Source organism: Chelmon rostratus, chromosome 18, assembly GCF_017976325.1.
Source record: "Chelmon rostratus isolate fCheRos1 chromosome 18, fCheRos1.pri, whole genome shotgun sequence".
Classification (NCBI taxonomy): domain Eukaryota; kingdom Metazoa; phylum Chordata; class Actinopteri; order Chaetodontiformes; family Chaetodontidae; genus Chelmon; species Chelmon rostratus.
Window position 1 is genome coordinate 4,122,716 of NC_055675.1, and position 17,507 is coordinate 4,140,222.

General features: G+C 45.2%; 1 protein-coding gene across 1 annotated transcript in view; it reads left to right on the plus strand.

The window, feature by feature from the left end:
* tnfrsf21 (tumor necrosis factor receptor superfamily, member 21) overlaps positions 1–17,507 on the plus strand; it is a 42,900-nt gene that overhangs the window by 21,638 nt on the left and 3,755 nt on the right. Inside the window, exons 4-5 of the mRNA XM_041958559.1 lie at positions 8,912–9,177; positions 17,050–17,311. Of these exons, the coding sequence (XP_041814493.1) occupies positions 8,912–9,177; positions 17,050–17,311 (528 nt within the window). The remainder of the gene's footprint in view (positions 1–8,911; positions 9,178–17,049; positions 17,312–17,507) is intronic.

Here is a 17,507-nt window from a genome sequence, read left to right on the forward strand (position 1 = left end):
TGGGTAAGGAGGATGCCTGGGCTACCTTTGTTGGTCGTCTGCCACTGCGTCCTGGACCTGGATAAGCAGTGGCAGATGATGGATAGATGGATCCCTCAACTTAATATCCGTGTGTGTCTCCTGATACAACCCAAGCAGTTATATCAGTTAGTGTCTCCTAGCTACAGTTAGCTGTAGTTGCAGAGAAACAAAGGCACATTTTTCCTTGTAACATTTGCAATCCAAACTGACTTGCAGTGCAAACTTATTCAGCTCTGCTCTGAGGTTGTAAGTTAGCCGCCTGTAGTTCAAAGAAGAGAGGAGAGGTGAATGCATTTTTTTCGAGACACAAGAGATCAGTGACCTGAGGTGAACAGATGGGTTGTTGCTGATAAGCCAAACAGGGAGTTCAGTGTTGCAGTTGGAGGTGCGGTTGAGTGTTTTCCTCGGTTGATTTTGGAGAACTGTGGAGAAGGTGGATCAGCAGTGTGTCCGTGCTTCATCATCAGATTCCTACGAACATGCAAAGACTGCAAAAAACATTCCAGACGTTTCTCTTCAGTTGATCCTTCATGTAATGCTGTCATTGCAACAGAGATAGATTCATGCCTAGTGCACACGTATACAGGCAAATTCTGTCACTACCACTGTTTTTTTTTTAAACTTCATCCATATGAAAACATAAAAAGACAATTGATTGCAAACAGTTTCTGAAGATCTTTACCCTGGAAGGAGTTTTCCAAAAGCTCCGTTTTGTGACCTAAAACTGCATTTCTGTGTGGACAAAACACATGGAAGAAGCAAACTTCGTCCATGTGCACTGAGCCGCTGAGAGTCAGACACTGATGCTGTTCACGGTTTACAGGATCTTAATCAAGTGGCACCTGTTCTGGTCAGAGCTCTTTGTGGCTGGTTTGCTTCCTCTGCTCGACTGCTGACAGGAAGAGACTTAACAGACTGCTCAAGAAAAACAGATCTGTCCTGGGATGCCCCATCGAGTCACTGGAGGCAGTGCGAGAAAAGAGGATGATGGCTGAGCTATCATCCCTCATGGAGTACATGTCCCACCCCACACAGGACACTCTGACAGCACTGAGCAGCTCCTTCAGCGACAGGCTGCTTCACCTGCGGTGAATGAAGGAGAGATGCTGCAGGTCCTTCTTTCCTGCTGCTGTCAGACTTTATAATCAGCACTGCTCCCAGTAGACCACGCACACCCAAACTGACAAATTCACTCATGTGCAATATGCAATGACAAAGATATCCACTCAAAAACAGAGAAAAACAGGAAATCCTCACATGAGAAGCTCAGTTCTTGTGGCGAGGCTGTAGGGAGGGCAATGTTGGTTTGTCGGTTCGTCTGTCTACCACTTTGGTCCAGATTGAAATATCTTGACTAGTAGCTATTGGATAGATCACTGTGAAAGTTCGTTTTAGTCCAGACATTTACAGGTGATGAATTCTTACGGATTCTGCTGCCTGACTTTTTCTCTAGTGCTGCCACGAGGCTGATGTTTCCATTTGTCCAGTATTTCGCTTTAGGACCAAATACCTGCAAACGCGATGACATTCCCGCAGCTTTAGCTGTGCTTTGTGCTCACTGCTAAATGTAGTGTCAATGTTGTGCAAAACTGTGATTGCAACTACAGTAAACACAACGTGCTAAAAATTGGAATAGTACCATTTTCAATGCTAGTATTGTTGCAGGCATGTGGTCTCATTTCTTCATAAATGACTAAAAGTAACTTTTAAAGTCTTATCTAATCTAAGAAAAAAATATATTCTCGACAAAGATACTGAGTGTTGACATCTCTTTCATATTGTTTTCAATAGGAAGAACTTGCTGATTACAGTGTTTAGCACCCTGAGTTCAGACCACCAGAAGCTGTCGACAGTTACTTTGCAACTGAAGTAGCCAAGACAACTGCTTCCTTCTGTTTGGGGCTCTTTTTAGTTTTACTGGGCTGATGGAAAATATAAAGCAAACAGTAAATGGACTGCATTTATATAGCGCTTTTCAACACATGCCACGTTTACCCATTCACACACACACACACTCACGCACTGATGGCATTGCATCAGGATTAATTTGGGGTTCAGTATCTTGCCCACTTGGCCATGCAGCCTGGAGGAGCTGGGGATTGAACCACCGGCATTCTGATTACTGGACGATCCCCCACCTGAGCCACAGTGTCACAACAGAAGTCATTATCACCTGCACTGCCAAGTAAGATGAGTCATCTTCAGCACATAATGGGGAGAGGATGGGAAATGGCTCTTTTGTCTCATTATGAGCTGTAATATATGCAGAAAGGACAGTTGCCTCCAGTGATGCACCAGTTTATTTATATGTTCAGTTTTGTCCCTTCCAGGCAGCTGTATCGTGCTTTATATGACAGTTTGACAAAACATGTCCGTTTGAATAAATGCCAGCGACTAACCGCTGTTTGGCGTTTCAGTTTTTTCTGGTTTAGAGAGCTCACACGTCGACACATAATGCCGGGACAAGTGCACAAACTCTAATGCACGCACAATAAGCACGCTTCATTCCTACTACATCCCCATGCAAACACATAAACACATCCGCAGGCTGACATAGTGAATCATCACGAGACTTATATAGGTCATTTAAATGTGGTCAGCCAGCAGTGAGGCACGCAGAGCAGGGGGATTTCTCTTCTGTCGCTGTGCGCTGTGGATGAGAGTTGACAGGCCCTCGACCCAGAAGGCCTGCACGCGAGGGATTCACGCGAGTTTATTAATCCTGAGCAGGAGTAGGTTATTGTGTGTGCGTGTGCATGTATGTGTTCCTCTTTACCTTTGAGTTTTTTAAAGCGTTTTGGGTGAGGACGATTTGCAAAATGAGGTCAAATGAAGGCGGTTTTCGACTCTACAAAAGGGCCGGTTTAGGATTAGTTCAGCTCTGGTTTTGGGTTATTTGGTTTTTGGGTAATGGTTGACGGTGAGGTTAGTTCAGGTTCAGCACTTGTGTCAAAGGTTAAAATAAGAATCAGGTTTAGGTTTAGATGAGGTTGAGGTTAACCCACCACGATGTGGTGAGGTTTCATGCGAGGTTCTGCAAGAGGAGGGTGTGAACGGTAGTGTGTTGGTGCATTCACAAAGTGTGTGCAAAGTGTCAGGGTTTCTGTGTAAGCATGTGTGCAGACTTCACATGTTTATTTATTCTTCGCCTCTCGGCGTGTGTGTGCTTGCATTTCTCTCTGTGTATAAATTTGTACACGTGAGCATGTCTGTGTGTGTGTGTGTGTCGAGCCACGAATTACTACGAGTGGCTTACACCCATTTAATCTCTCTCTCTCTCATCCTGGATTTATGCACTTAGCATGTTTGCTACAGTAAACATTAATCAGGGATCAACCTGATGCTTATCAAAAGTGGTGGAATTAATTCTGTATTGATGCTCTGGAAGCGTAATGGCCGTGCAGCGGGCTACAGGAAGCTTCAGTGGGTCAAATACGGTTTCATGAATTTGCAGAATGCGGTCACAGTCCACGGCTTCTTTGGGTGCACTGTCAACAAATACACAGGCTGCTCTCTCTTTAGGCAGCTGTTACGCCACAAAGTCACAATCACTTGTTCATGTGACAAAGATGGAGCTGGAAGCTTGACTTAGTGGCTAATCACAGGGCTAAAATGCTGCAGCTCACAATCAAACTGTTAATTTGCTAGCTGGTCCGACGGGGCAGGTGCCAGTCAGTCGTAACAGCTCCTCTCTCTACTGCCCTGTTTACGTAACCAAGCATTTCATTTAATAAAAAGTTACTGAAGAGGGAAAAAAAAGTTCTTTGAGCTAACGAGCTTGCCAATGTCAGTTAGCAAACTTATTAGCTTAGCTTGGTTGCTAACAATGGCATGAGTCCATGTAGTTTTTTACAATTTTCTTGTGTAATTTCATCACTACATTCGCTTCTGAGAAAATTTGAGGGGAAAAATCAAGCTCGTGTGGGGGTAACTAGCTATCACACTCACAGACCCACTGCAGCCAACACAACAGACTTCAGCGTCAGTGCCCGAGGAAAGCCAGGCCCACCGCTGAAAGTTTCAATTTTCTGACTGTCTTAACGTTCAATTTTTGATATATTTTATTGAAATTATGCAGCTACTGCCAAGGAAGAAATGCTCACAATACGACCAAACCAACACCATTAAAACAAGCAAAAATACCATCAATCAACAAGTTTTATGGAAATGTACCCAGTTTGATTGAAGCAACAATAACGTTCCACAAAGATACAGAAAGAGGACGAGCTCCAGCTCACATTGCATTTGCAGTGACGTAACGCGACAAATGAATGAATGAGTGAATCTGGTTCCTTCCAATCATTAGTGTTACCCAGAAAATGGTGAGAACCCATATTTATAATTTCCGTTCTTGCACAGCAGTGGTGGTTTGCAATTGGCTGTGCTATTGTCAGCCTCCGCTTTCCAAAACTAGAAACCTGCTAAACTCGGCCTCCTATAGTGCAAAATAGATTGATTTAACAGTTTTATGCTGCGCAGCATGAAGTACACACTGCATACTGTGTTCCAAATACAGCCATCCACCCTAGGCTAGATTATCCAATCAGACGATCAGAAAAAGGCCAGGTGCTAGATACAAGACTTACAGGCAACACACAAAAAAAATATTCAGGTGATGAGGTTAAGAGACGCCTCTTGACCTACTTGTCAACTACATCACCACCACTCTACTTCCTAAATACTCTCCACAGGAGCCATAACTTCCTGTCACGTCCTGCCATTTGATGAGACTTTTTTCATGCTGCATGCCTATCAACCACAGATCATCACTGCCAGTGTCACGTGTGACTCTGTATATCTGTATGAAAAGCACGGATAATGCCCACAAGAGCACACTTGCATCAGCGCAGCCTTCTCTGTGGCACGCGAAGCAGTCGAGTTGTTATATTTTTGCTTGACAACCAGATGAGTCAGCGTTTATATTTCCAGCCAAGTCATTGTCAAGTCACATAACAGTCAGGGAGGAAGTGGAGCAGAGAGTGTGTGAACAGGCAGCAGACCGTCTGAGGGGGAGAGCTGCTCAGGAAGAATCGGTATCCATGGCTCGAGAGAAACGGCAAGGGGTGTGTGTGTGTGTGTGTCTGTGTGTGTCTGTGTGTGTGTGTGTGTGTCACCAGGGAGGCTTGAGGCTATTTGAGAGACACATATATCGTTAAAATCAGAGAAAAGAGTCATCATGTACTTATAATTTCACAAAGCATCTTAGCTGTACTGCACTGTGTTTACATGGCTCCAGTAATAAGATACAACTCTGACAGCTGCCCGCACAGCTGTGGCCACTTCACCAAACAAAACCAATCCAGGTCATGTGTGCGTCTTTAAAAACCACAGCTGTTTCTACCTTCACAAAGGTGCCTTTCCTCAGAGGCCACTTTCTGCCCGCGCTGTTATAAAAGTGCTGCCAGTTAAAGGACAAGCAGAGCAGTGTGAATGTGCGCTTGTTGTTTGTAGGTCAGAAGAAATGCGCATCCATAACAGGCTGCATGTGGATGTAACTTAACCCAAAAACTACAGACACAACATGCACTGGTGCCTGCTGCAGCGAGGGTGAGTGCACACTCTGAAAAAGACAGGTGGCATTGATTACCTGTGCTTAGGCCCCGTTTACCTGATTAAATCCAGATGCGACTTCCATTTACAGTTTGCCACATACATCTGTGTCTGTTAGCCAGATCACACGTGTGATAGCAATCCATCAAATGTAAATCAAGGTCAGGATTACACTGTCAGAATGTAGAGAAAACTCAAAAAAATAACTCAGCCAGCTACAAAAGGACCAGGTAGCTGTGTCAGCTCAGGTTCAATTAATCTGAATACAACGTAGACTGTCTGTTTTAATTTGGATCAGAGACACCAGTATAAAGAGACACATGTCAAACCTCCATCATAACTTTATTTGATTGATTAGAAACAAGAAGGCTTTCTGGGAAATTTTAACCCAGATGCATGCTGGGAAGTGTATGCTAACACACCAACTCTTACATTGAATAAGTTCTGAAGTGGTTCCAAAATGAAAGTTAATGTAACTTTGTGACTTTGTATCGAATGAGTGACTTGATTGGTTTAATTGCCACAACTGCAATGCCAAACAATACAAGTCGCTGTTAAAGACTAGAAGATGGTGATGCACTTTGGTAACTGCCCAAATTGCCAAAAGTATAACTTGTGCACTTTAGCAGTTGATTTCCAGCTATAACAGTTCAGCTACACCTTTTCATAAACCAGCAGAAACACATGGAGCAAAACAAAGGTTTTCCTTGTGTACCCTGGCTCCCACTCACGCTGTCCCATCCTTATCAACTCCAGGCACGCTGCTCGTGCAGTGTTTGCGCTGATCAGGGATCAGATAAATGCTACGAAAGAACGGTATGTGTTGAAATCGTTGGAGCTGCTTTCTTCCTGTCGCTTTATATGAGACAGGAAGAATGACGGCTGATGTCAGTGTAATTTCTTGTGTCACTTCACCTGCCGTTATGCCAGGGCACAGACCCTGAGTAAGTAGGGGGTGGCTAAGTAAGTGGCTATTTTCATAGACCTTTTAGCGATGCACTTACACCTGGAAGCAGTACAGATAATTTAAGGGTCTTGGAGAGATGGATGCAGTCAGATTTTGATCCAAGACAACAGCAGGAAACCTTAAAGGGCAAAATATATTATAACTCAATCTATAGTTAAGAGCAGAACTAAATCAATATGTGTTGTCTACTGATAGTCATCAGGTCCTCATAAAGAGATCATCAAAGCAGAACGATTCAAGAGCAGAATGCATTTGTCCCTGATACCATGTTCTGGTGCTTCTTCAGCTATACTTAGATGGAACCAGATAAATAATGAGTGTGGACAGGTCTATGAGGCCATCGTGCTTAGCAGGGACTGGTAAAGTATTTGTTTTGACTGCTCTTTGACTTCCTGCAGTGGTTCCACATCAGGACACTTATGAGTCCATGTGACTTCTGTTTACGAGCCCTGGTTTTCCTTGAAAGACAAAACGTACCCAAAAAAAGAAACGTGCTAATCAATCATGTAGCACTGGGAATGTTGAGCTCTCCCACTGTGTGTGTGTGTGAATTCAGTTGTGGGACGGACTGTCGCTTGAGAGATTCACGAGATGATAAATCTCCAAGCGCTCGCCGCTGCGATCGATCCGAACAAGATCCAGCCTGACGTGTTTGGTGTAATCACTAAAGCTTTTGAGAATCGGGTCCTGCAGTGGCTCAACAGCTGTCTGTCAAGATGAATGAGCCTGTGCATTCCAGCACTTCCAACCACGCAGCAGGTGTGTGTCCACGTACTAAAATAAGGGAATGCCCCAGCCGATCCAGGCAGATCCAAGACTGATGGCTTGACATGCTGCCTCTTGCGTCACCCCGAGTTGTGTGTGCAATCCTGAGCATGTGTGTGGAAATTTGAGGTGTTGCTTAAGAGGCGGATATGTTGCGCTGTCTGGATTCTTTGAGCTCCTTGGGTGCCACTGACCTTATGACTCGGCTGGATAACGCTATCGGTAAAGCGTCGTGTCACACAAGTGGTGCAGCAGAGCTTTATGTCTGGAAGGGTCCTGAGATTTCAATCATCCACATAATTCCCAGTACAATTTAAAAGTGAATTTACAATTTGGTGCTACTGGGATTAAGACTTTGAGTCTTCTAACAATTGCTAATTAGCACTAAATGCAAAGCACGGCTGAAACTGATGGGAATGTCGATAGCTTTGCAGGTATTTGGTTATAACGTAAGTTGATTTTGATCTTATTATGGGTGTAGATATAAAAAATGAGGAAAGTTTATAAAAGTTACAGTTATTCATCCTGAGGGGAAGATGAATGTGTGTACCATATTTCATGGCAATCCAATAGTTGTTAAGACATTTCACTCAGACCCACAAATGTCAAATTCATGGTAGCGCTAGGTTAGAGGAAAAGTCAGTCACCAAATTCATCCTCTGGGCACCATGGATAGTCCGATGGCAGTCCATCCAGTGGGTCTGTCTCAGACCTCAACTGCCAAATGAGTGCAGCAGAGCAGAAGATACCTTGGCTTTTAGTCTCTAGTATGGGTCAAGCTCCTACATCACCAAACTCCATGGAGTGTTTTGTCTAGTCTTTTGACATGACCTTTCCAGTAAAGGTCTATGTGTTTCAGACACTGTGGCCCCAGTTTGCAGGTTTTTATGTCAAGTTTACAGTCCAGAAGGCTGAGCTGGGGCAACTTGAGGGATGTCTCTGCAAGTGTTCTTTGACTAAGTCCCTTCAGAGCCACCGAGGACATTATACAACTGTTTTCATAGCCTGAATTAGTACTTCACATAGAAACATTGACATGTAAAATGTTTAAGGGTGCCCCGTTAAAGCCAACATGTTGGCCCCTTGTGAGGAAAGGCAAATCTTCTGATTCAGATACATACATGATCCTTTCCAAATGTTCGACATTTAGAAGAAAGCTTAAAAAAAGCAGGACTATGAAAGTTCTTTCTAACAACTTCTGCCATTGTAAACGCTGCTGGAGGCCTGACTGATTTGGAGATTGAGGTCACAGCTGCATTCATCATAGTAAACAGACCAACGTACACATTTCATGAGATGACATACTACAGTAATTGCAGAAAGTGAAGTATAATTCCAGACGCACTCTCATACACACACCGTATAGATGTTGAGTGTAACTGACAAAGAGAACAATGGTGTATTGTGCGCAACATGAGGGCTCCATTAGTTTGAGGTAATTTGTTTGCTGCTGCTCTCTGTTAGCACAGCTTACAGCGACTGGCCTACATTCTCCAATTGAGAGGAAACCCAGCAATCATCTGAGTCCCATTTTCTTTCCTTTTTAATATTGAACGGTTGATTAGCGGTGAAGCCCTCTCTGACCTTTCTTTCTCTTTTGCCTCTCAGGGGTGGATATCCTGAAGCTGGTGGCCGCTCAGGTGGGCACCCAGTGGATAGACATCTATCAGTCGCTGGCCAATGCCACGGAGAGGGAGGTGGCCGCCTTCTCCAATGGGTACTCGTCGGATCACGAGCGGGCGTACGCCGCGCTGCAGCACTGGACCATCCGGGACAGCGACGCCAACCTGGCCAAGCTGATCAACGCCCTGCACCGGCAGCGCCGCATCGACGTGGTGGAGAAGATCCGCTGCGTCATGGAGGACAACCCACAGGTAGGCTGGACGGACGTGTGTCCACGACCGACTGTTTTGCCCTGCTTAGAGCCAGGTCACCATGCTCATCGTGCTTATTCGTGATGCATGAAAATAGCTTTGACCTTTCCCGTCTTCACATCTTTTTCCATCTTCAGCTCTGTCGACATCACTGGCACGAGCTGCAGCACACGCTGTCCTTTGCATTTCTCTCCCACTGAAATCTAATCTGTGAGGAAAGCTGTCCGGTGGCAGGAGCCGATCCCGGTTGGTTTAGCAGCATTCCTCACATTAAAGCAACAGCTCCCTTCGGAAGAGTGATTTGATGTCTGGGACAGTTCTGACACTCACTAATGCAGCCTCGCTCTGAACTACAGAGTTTGGGAAAATGCCGATTGGAGTGAGTGAGCTAGTGAGGGAGGAGGTGATTTGTGTCTGTTTGAACCCAGCCAGGGTACTGTGACATGCTGCACAGGAAGATGACGTCCCCACCCTTACTCCTGCTTTCCTCTACACTCTTAGTGGTTACTTTCTAACTGGCAGAAAAAGCTGCCATTAAGCACGACGCCAGATCTTTTTAAATCACAGAACAAATCTGAGATGTGGGTTGTGATTCAGAGGTCTGCAGCCAAGCTAACATGTAACAGCTCACTGATTTGCAATTTTGCCACACAGCCTATAATATTGAAGAACGTGTGCTCAGAAGGAAGACGGTTGCATACAGAGTAAGTGGAAAGACTCAACTAGATGCAAATTTGTGTAAACTGATGCAATGGCGTGGCCGTAGACTGGCTGTTTGGGTTGAATCAATGCAAGCTGCAGCTTAAAATGTCTAGCAGGACTGATTTCTGCCTTTGCAGTTGCGAACATTTCTCCGAAACATATTAGAACATGTAAGAAATGACAGTAGATAGCAGATTTTCCACATTTTTGTTCCACGTTGAATGCAGGTCTTGATATAGTATGATAACACGCTTTCATCAGAATCACTACAAACATACTGAAATATTGCATCTACCTTCGCTTCACTCTTCATAAACACACTCACACACTAAGACGCGAACACAGAGGACACAGGGGACACACAGCATCCTTCATCACCACTTACTTTCCCCCCTCTTACTCTCTTTTAACCTACCAGTGATGCGTATCAAGTGAGTGCCCTTGGCTGCACTCTCCAAGGTCAGCGGCGCTGCACAGTCACAGCCCTGTTCTGGCTTTAAACACACACCAGCCATTTGGGCTCAGTGCCTCAGCTCTTTAGTCATCTGCTGTACAGTCATTTGGCCTTTACCCACAGCTTAATAATGAGCAGATCATCTGTGGAAACAGTTTCCTGTCTGTCCTCCTGGATCGATATATAAGATAACAGATGATAAAGTTGTAATTTTGTGAGACACCATGGCCAAAAGCAAGTGTGTGCACATTTTGTGGGACAATGCCCCCCGTGCACAAAGGCAGCTCCTTATAGAAATGGTTCTCCTAGTTTGTTGTGGAGGAACTTGACTGGCCTGCACAAAGCCTCGACCTCAACCACATCCAGCACAAACTGCGAGCCTTATCGCCTAACAAAATCTGGTGGATAGCCTTCCCACAAGAATTTTAGGCTGTTATAGCACCAGATTACTGCCCATAGTTGTAGAAGGACACACTGAGCTGTTACTTATGGATGCACTGCAGGGATGTCCACCTTGTAGTAATTGTAGACAGGAATGGGTATTGCAACAGACTGAAGCTGAGCACAGCTATAGTTAGAGGCGAGGAGCCAGACGTCCAAAAAGCGTTGCGTTTTTTTTTTTTGCAACACGCAGCCCAGAGTATGGACATTTGAAAGGTCAGGTTCAGTCGATGTCCTGTATGTTCTCACTCGATTCACACCAGGTCAATGTGACTCGCAGATGGGAAGCATGTCAGTGCATCTGTTACATAACAGCAAGCTATGACATTGACGTTTAGAACACACAGTTGACAAAAACAAAACAAAAAAAAAAAAGATCCACTGTATCGATGTTATTCCCATCGGAACAACTGAGTGTCAGCTGTCTCATGGATGTTTCTATTTTTATCGCTGCTGCTGCATGAGAGTAGAAACCAGGCGGCAGAGTGATGGATGTGGCTCCCTTCCTCTCCACTGTCGTCTCCGTTCCTCCTCGTTGAGAGATAGGAGGCATCCTATGAGTTTGTAAAGCAGACGGTCACATCAGAAATATGACCATGAATTGGTACAATCACCCCAATGATACTGATCTGATCAAAAGCAACAAAAACTGCTGACATACGAGGTGTGTGCGACAGGAAGTCTTATTTTGCACCTGGACAGCAACAAAATGTATTCAGAATAATTGACAGGAAGTTGACCAAGCTACAAATCTAACTCATGACAATAAATTCAGCTTCAGTAAAGTCCAAAAATGCATGTTTTATTCATGCAGTAATGCATGTTTAATAGTGATACCGCTGCGCCTGCTTGCTTTTCTGGCCCAGGACGTCAGTATGCACAAATAACTGATTAAAGAGCGGCCGTGCTGTTTCATTTCGATAAGTCTCCTGTGTGCGGCTAATGGATGCATGATGTCACAGACTGCAGCAGGCGGAGCCGCTGTCCTCCGGGAGGAGTGAAAAACAGAAGGAATCACTGAAGGGGAAAGATGGCGATTTTTCTTTTTTGCTGTTCTGTCTTTTCCGTTCATCAACGCAAAGCAGAGTCAAGTGTGTTTGTGCAAGTCCTTCAAAAGTCAGAAAAAGACTCAAAATGGCAAAGGCGTGTTTGCTGTTGGTGCGAGCAGGCCAGTGCTACCAATATTTCAGTCAGCCAACTCACGTGGACTGGATTATTATTTGAATATGGAACATGTACAGGCATCTAAGCTCAGATCTCCAAAAGGAAGCAGGGAGCGGGGAGTGATGATGCTGTAATAACCCCCGAGAATATCGACTGATGCCAAGGAGAACAGTCGGAACTCGTACTGTGAGATAAAGTTAGCACTAGCACTACCTGTGTGTCCAAAATGCCAAAATACAAGTTCAAAGTCGGTGTACTCTCTTGACTTGTGACAATGTTGACCGAGTCCTTTACCCAAAGGTGAAAGTCTGCGATGAATGGTCTGAAACGGTTTCATATCCTTTGTACTTGAAAGGGGCCTGATGCTTTTACTGGTTCACAAAGAAGCAAAAAAAAAAAACCAAAACCCACTGCTGCACTCTGTTGATGGGATTGTTGATCAGTTCCAATGACTCAACAATTACTTTGCCAAGTGCTGAGAATTCTGGCCCCAAAGAAGTAATTTCATTCTGTTTCTGAACAGGAAGCGCTCAGCTAATTGGAGCTTGGAGATGGCCGATGACCAACAGCTGACGTCTGTCGGCTCCTGAGTTATGAGTCTATGTTGATGTGGGAGGGGAAGCACTGAGGAGGCAGGCTGCCCAACCTTCATGGTACAAATACTCCGGTCATTGTAGGGAAGCCTGTGTCAATGTGTTTTTCCTGCTGTGACAGATAAAGATTCCTAATTTCGGTTTATGGGAATTATTGTCTTATTTCTGTAACTTTGTTCATAATTTCTACTCAAGTTAGTTTCGCTCATCTGGGAAAGAAGCCGTATGGTTAAAGGGAGTCCGTGCAGGAATACAAACAGCAGTAGCACACACATTTTCTCTAGTGACTGATTTCAGATCCGCTCATTTAATCAGTTAGTATTGAAGATAAAATATGAGACACATCCAAGACAAATCATCTGACTGCTCGTGCTTCTTGCCAAATTGGACGTAGCAATATTGTTGTGGCCCCTTATAAATGACTTTGGTAAATTGCATTATTTAGAAATGAGGGCTTTAACTCAGCCTCTTCTCCTGTAAGCTACAGAACAACAACATCATATAACTCCAGAGACACAGTGAACAACATGGCAGCACAATGAATGAAGCTAACAATGCATTCATGTGGAAGTATTATGCCGTGAAAAGGGGGCTGGATGGATTTCCCACCTTGTGCTCTGTTAAAAGCAGGAGACCATCCGGGACTGGCTGAAAGGCTAAAAACATCACCCTAAGTGGCTGTCAGCCTCTACATCTTTACTGTCCTCTACATGATTTGAATGACTTGTGTCAATATGTAATGGCCTCGGCTTTGGACCCTCCTAAAGTTTAAAGAAGCCGACAAAGCATACATACAACTTTTTGTTATGTGCATTATACAATTCTATTCAGTCTGTATTGGTTTTTTCATGAATGGAGTCTGGTTTTCAGTGATTCGATTATTCACAGGAGGCACACAAAGCAAGACACACACTCTTTCGCCTACTCTCTGTGTTTGTACTCTTCCTTCCTCTTTCTCCTCCTGACTGTCTGCATGCACAAAAAAAGCTCAGCATACAGTAGTCATTTTCCCTTCCTGCCTCAAAGATGCACAAGCAATCGCAATTTCTTCCCTAATTGGGTGTTAATGGCTCAGGTCCCATTAGACGCCTTTCAATCCCTTCCATAACGAGCCCCCTAAGATAATAAAATGAAACCACATCCAGCGCTTTCTGGGGAAAAGGACAAAAATTTCCCAGAAACGGCATTGATTCACTTAAAGGTAATTCAGAGAGATTATCTGCAAATGTTTGTGAGTGCGTTTGACATTAAGTGTTCTTTAATGCAGTCTGGGAGCAGGCTTATCTGTTGGAGATCGACTTTAAATGTCATAGATGAATTGGCGGTAAAGGCTGAACACGCCACGGCAGCGCGGAGTTCCTAACAGTGGGGCTGAGCTGCTGTCTGAGCTGCATCTTAGTTAACAGCTCATCTGTTTTGGGATTAATTACAGCTAACTGAGATTCTCCGCTGTAACATTTTTGATCTAATTAATCAAAATATTCCCAGTGTGCGTGTGTGTCCCCTGTGCCCTTCATGCTGCAGCAATCTGCCAGCTCTGTATGTGTGTGTACATATGAGTGTTGGGCAGTGTGTGTGTGTGTGTGTGTGTGTGTGTGAGTCCCTGTCCCCAGCAGGGCCTTGTGTTGTGCTGACAGGAGTAGTCAGCAGCTCTGATCCTTTTCCGCCTCACAGCAGGCCGGGAGCTTTCTGGAGCAGGACTTCCTCGCAGCGACCCCCGTGCTCCAGCTCCGTCCTCAGCGGCTCAAGGCGGCCAGCGTGAGGACATCAGATCCCACGTGGTCTGAGGGGCTCTCAGACGGCGTGGCAGGGCGTATGCGAAGTGCTCTACCTGGGTGGGCATAAAGGGACAGAGCCTTTCATGCAGCAGTGGGCTGGAAATGCTGTATGGCAATGATTACTGTGTCAGTGGAATCACAGCCCTGGCAACATGTTGAAGGGTCGGGTCCAAGAAACAGAGCTCCTGAAGGGTTTCTACCCTCGCCCGAATGATGGAGGTGGATGTATGAGAAGTGAGTGACTCACCCTCCTCCACTACTGTCCAGTGCTGTAGAGGAAACCAGTGAACTTCCAGCAGGCTCCAACAGACTGTTGAGAGAGAGTTGAGATCCATAAGCACGACTGCACAAATTCAACAGTGATTCCTTCTTGGTGCAGTGTTCCGGATAAACAATTTTAAAGGTCTCACAATTTGCAATTTGCAATTGATGCCATCATCAGTTAAGTCAAAGCGATAGTGGGATGCTCGCCTCCGGTACAGGACTGGCTCAGCTGTTGCTTCTAGTAGTCAAGAGAAGGTGGAGTTTACTAGACAGCAGATGGACATTCAGAACTGAATGAATGTGAAGCCAGATGCTTTTTCTGGGTTTATTATTACATTTTTTTTCTTTTAACTCCTTGTCATTCCTAAATATGTTCATATTTTTCTCAGCTGATTCTTCCTTTAAGGCAGATTTTTGGTATTTTCTTGTTTGTACAAGATAATAATTTGACTTTAAGTCGGACTAAACAGAGGTGAGTAACAAATAAATGTAAGTGTGTCTGTGCAGATTGATAACTAAATCTGTCTGAGGCTTTAAATTCAGGCTTCAGCATCTATTACCACGATTAACCAAATTAACCACCCAATTTTTTATTCTTTTTGAGCCAAATTGGAAAGACGGCAACAAGATCTGTGCCACAAAGCTGAATATCTGGTTGGATGATTCTGTGGTACGTTTGCGCTGACTTCCTGTCCCCTGGGGCTGCTATATTTGCCATCCCTCGTGGGTCTCCGTGGGGGGGTTGTGCATCTGCTCTTAAAAAGTGTTTGTTCCAGCTACATCCGCTGCTGTGTGGAAGTCAGCGTCTCACTCTTCTGTGCATGCATGTCTGCACGCCTTTGTGGGGCGAGACAGAGCGCGTTCTGTCAGAATCCTGCAGGTCGTGTCACACTGCAGCCCCGTGACCCAGACATTATGGAATCGAGAAAGAAAACACAACAGAAAGAGAACAGCGCTGGTGTTTCTGGGCCACGCAGCGTTGGAGCTCATTCATCAGGCCTGATAGCGAACTGGAAATCTGTCATCGTAGCAGACTGAGCTCTCCACAGCATGAAAATGGATTTTCATCAAAAGCAAAGTTTTTAGCCTAGTTGCTTTCTCTGCCTTTGTGTTGGTCCGTCTGTTCTGTCTAGCGTTCCTCCATCTCCAGTGTGCGCGCTGAATGAAATGACCTCTCCGCCGCTGCGACCTTTAGGCCCGGCCGGGCTCACGCTGTGAAAAACAAGATGTGCTCTCATGATCTCATCCCCAAACCAGTCACTACTGGTTCAAACCACAGGTTCATTACCACACCAAAGAGGGAGAGGGGGGCGAGAGGAGGGAGAGGAGGGGGTGGGTTGCAACGAAAGAGGAAGGAGAGGGAGAAAAACGAGACGGGCGCAGGAAGATGGAGCGACGGGGGGAGAAACTGGAACAAAATGGGCCACAGAGAGAAAAAGATGAGCGAGAAAAAATGAAAAGGTGAACACGGAGATGGAAAAGAAGAAAACGATAGAAGAGAAAGACAGACACGGTGATCAGATGAAGGTTTAACGACAGAGAAAGAGTGAAAATGGAAGTGTTTTGAAGAAGAGGGGAGCAGACAAATATGAAAGGATGTGGAGCAAAACGGATAAAAGAAACAAAGGTGAAAGAATCGAGAGGGAAAGAAAAGAGTGACATGAAGAAGAAAGGATGAGGGCTGTTAAATGAAGGGAGAGAGTTTAATATGCTGAGTACATGCACAGATACAGGCATGTAGCAGCAGGGAGAACAGGAGAGGTAGCTGTATATAGCTGGTCATGGCTGGTTCTTTGGTATGTAATCATGAGATTATTCAGAAGTCCACCCCCAGATTATTACTTTATATTTGAATACATCCTTAGCAATAGTTTGTGTTTAATTTGTCTTAACCTACCAACATGATTTGTGTAAATATTAGTGTTACTGAGTAAGACTTCTCACTTTTTTTGCATTCATAGCTGCTGAATCCAAGCAAAATGACGGGAAAGCACAGGAACGCGCAGTGGGTCAGACGGCCGCTGATGTTTTACAGTCGCATGTTCCTTATAATGTCTGAGCATATATGTCAACACCCCATCTGTGAAACAAGCCAATCCATGTGAAGGTTTGGCACAGATCCTATGTGAACAACTCCTCCTGCATTAGCGTTGGGCTGTGCATGAATTTTAAATGTTCTTGTTCACCCAGTAGCCTGAATCTCAGGCTGAGGAGCAGTGTGTTACGCTCGCAGAGGTTCGTTCCAAAGCGTCATATGAGCACAGCACAGAGAGAGAAGGAGGTTGGGAAGAGAGAATGAAAAGATCTGAGCGAATGAGACAGATGGAGAGATACGGGACAATGATGTTGAATTCAGCGTTTCCGAGACGTGGGAGCTCGTGTGCTCCGTGGGCAGCAAATACCAGCCTGTATGGTCGAGCGTCGGTTTGTCGCGCTCTCACGTCTCTCCTCGTCTTCCTCCCTCCTCTCTCCACAGTTTGACATCAACCAGCTGATGACCTCAGTGAATGTAAGCCAAAGCCTCAGCCCCATCCACAAGCCGCTCGAGTCTCCCGGCAGCGTCGGCAGCGGCAGCAACGGTGGCAGCGTGGGCGGGGCCGGCGGCGCGGGCGTGGAACAGTCCCCCGTGGACCGCACCAAAGGCTTCTTCCCCGACGAATCGGAGCCCCTGCTTCGCTGCGACTCCACCTCCAGCAAAGACTCCGCCCTCAGCAGGAACGGCTCCTTCATTACCAAAGGTGAGCGACCGTCATTAGCATGAATAAAGGTTATCAAACTCAACCATGACAACAACAGAAGTTAAAACATGTGTAGAGGGCCAACAGCACGTCACCAAGTTGAAGTTAGAGTTGGCACTCGTACATATTTTTCATGTAGCCTTTTTCGTGTCGCGTTAAGGTTAAGTATGCATTTTTGTACGTTGGTGCCCCCACC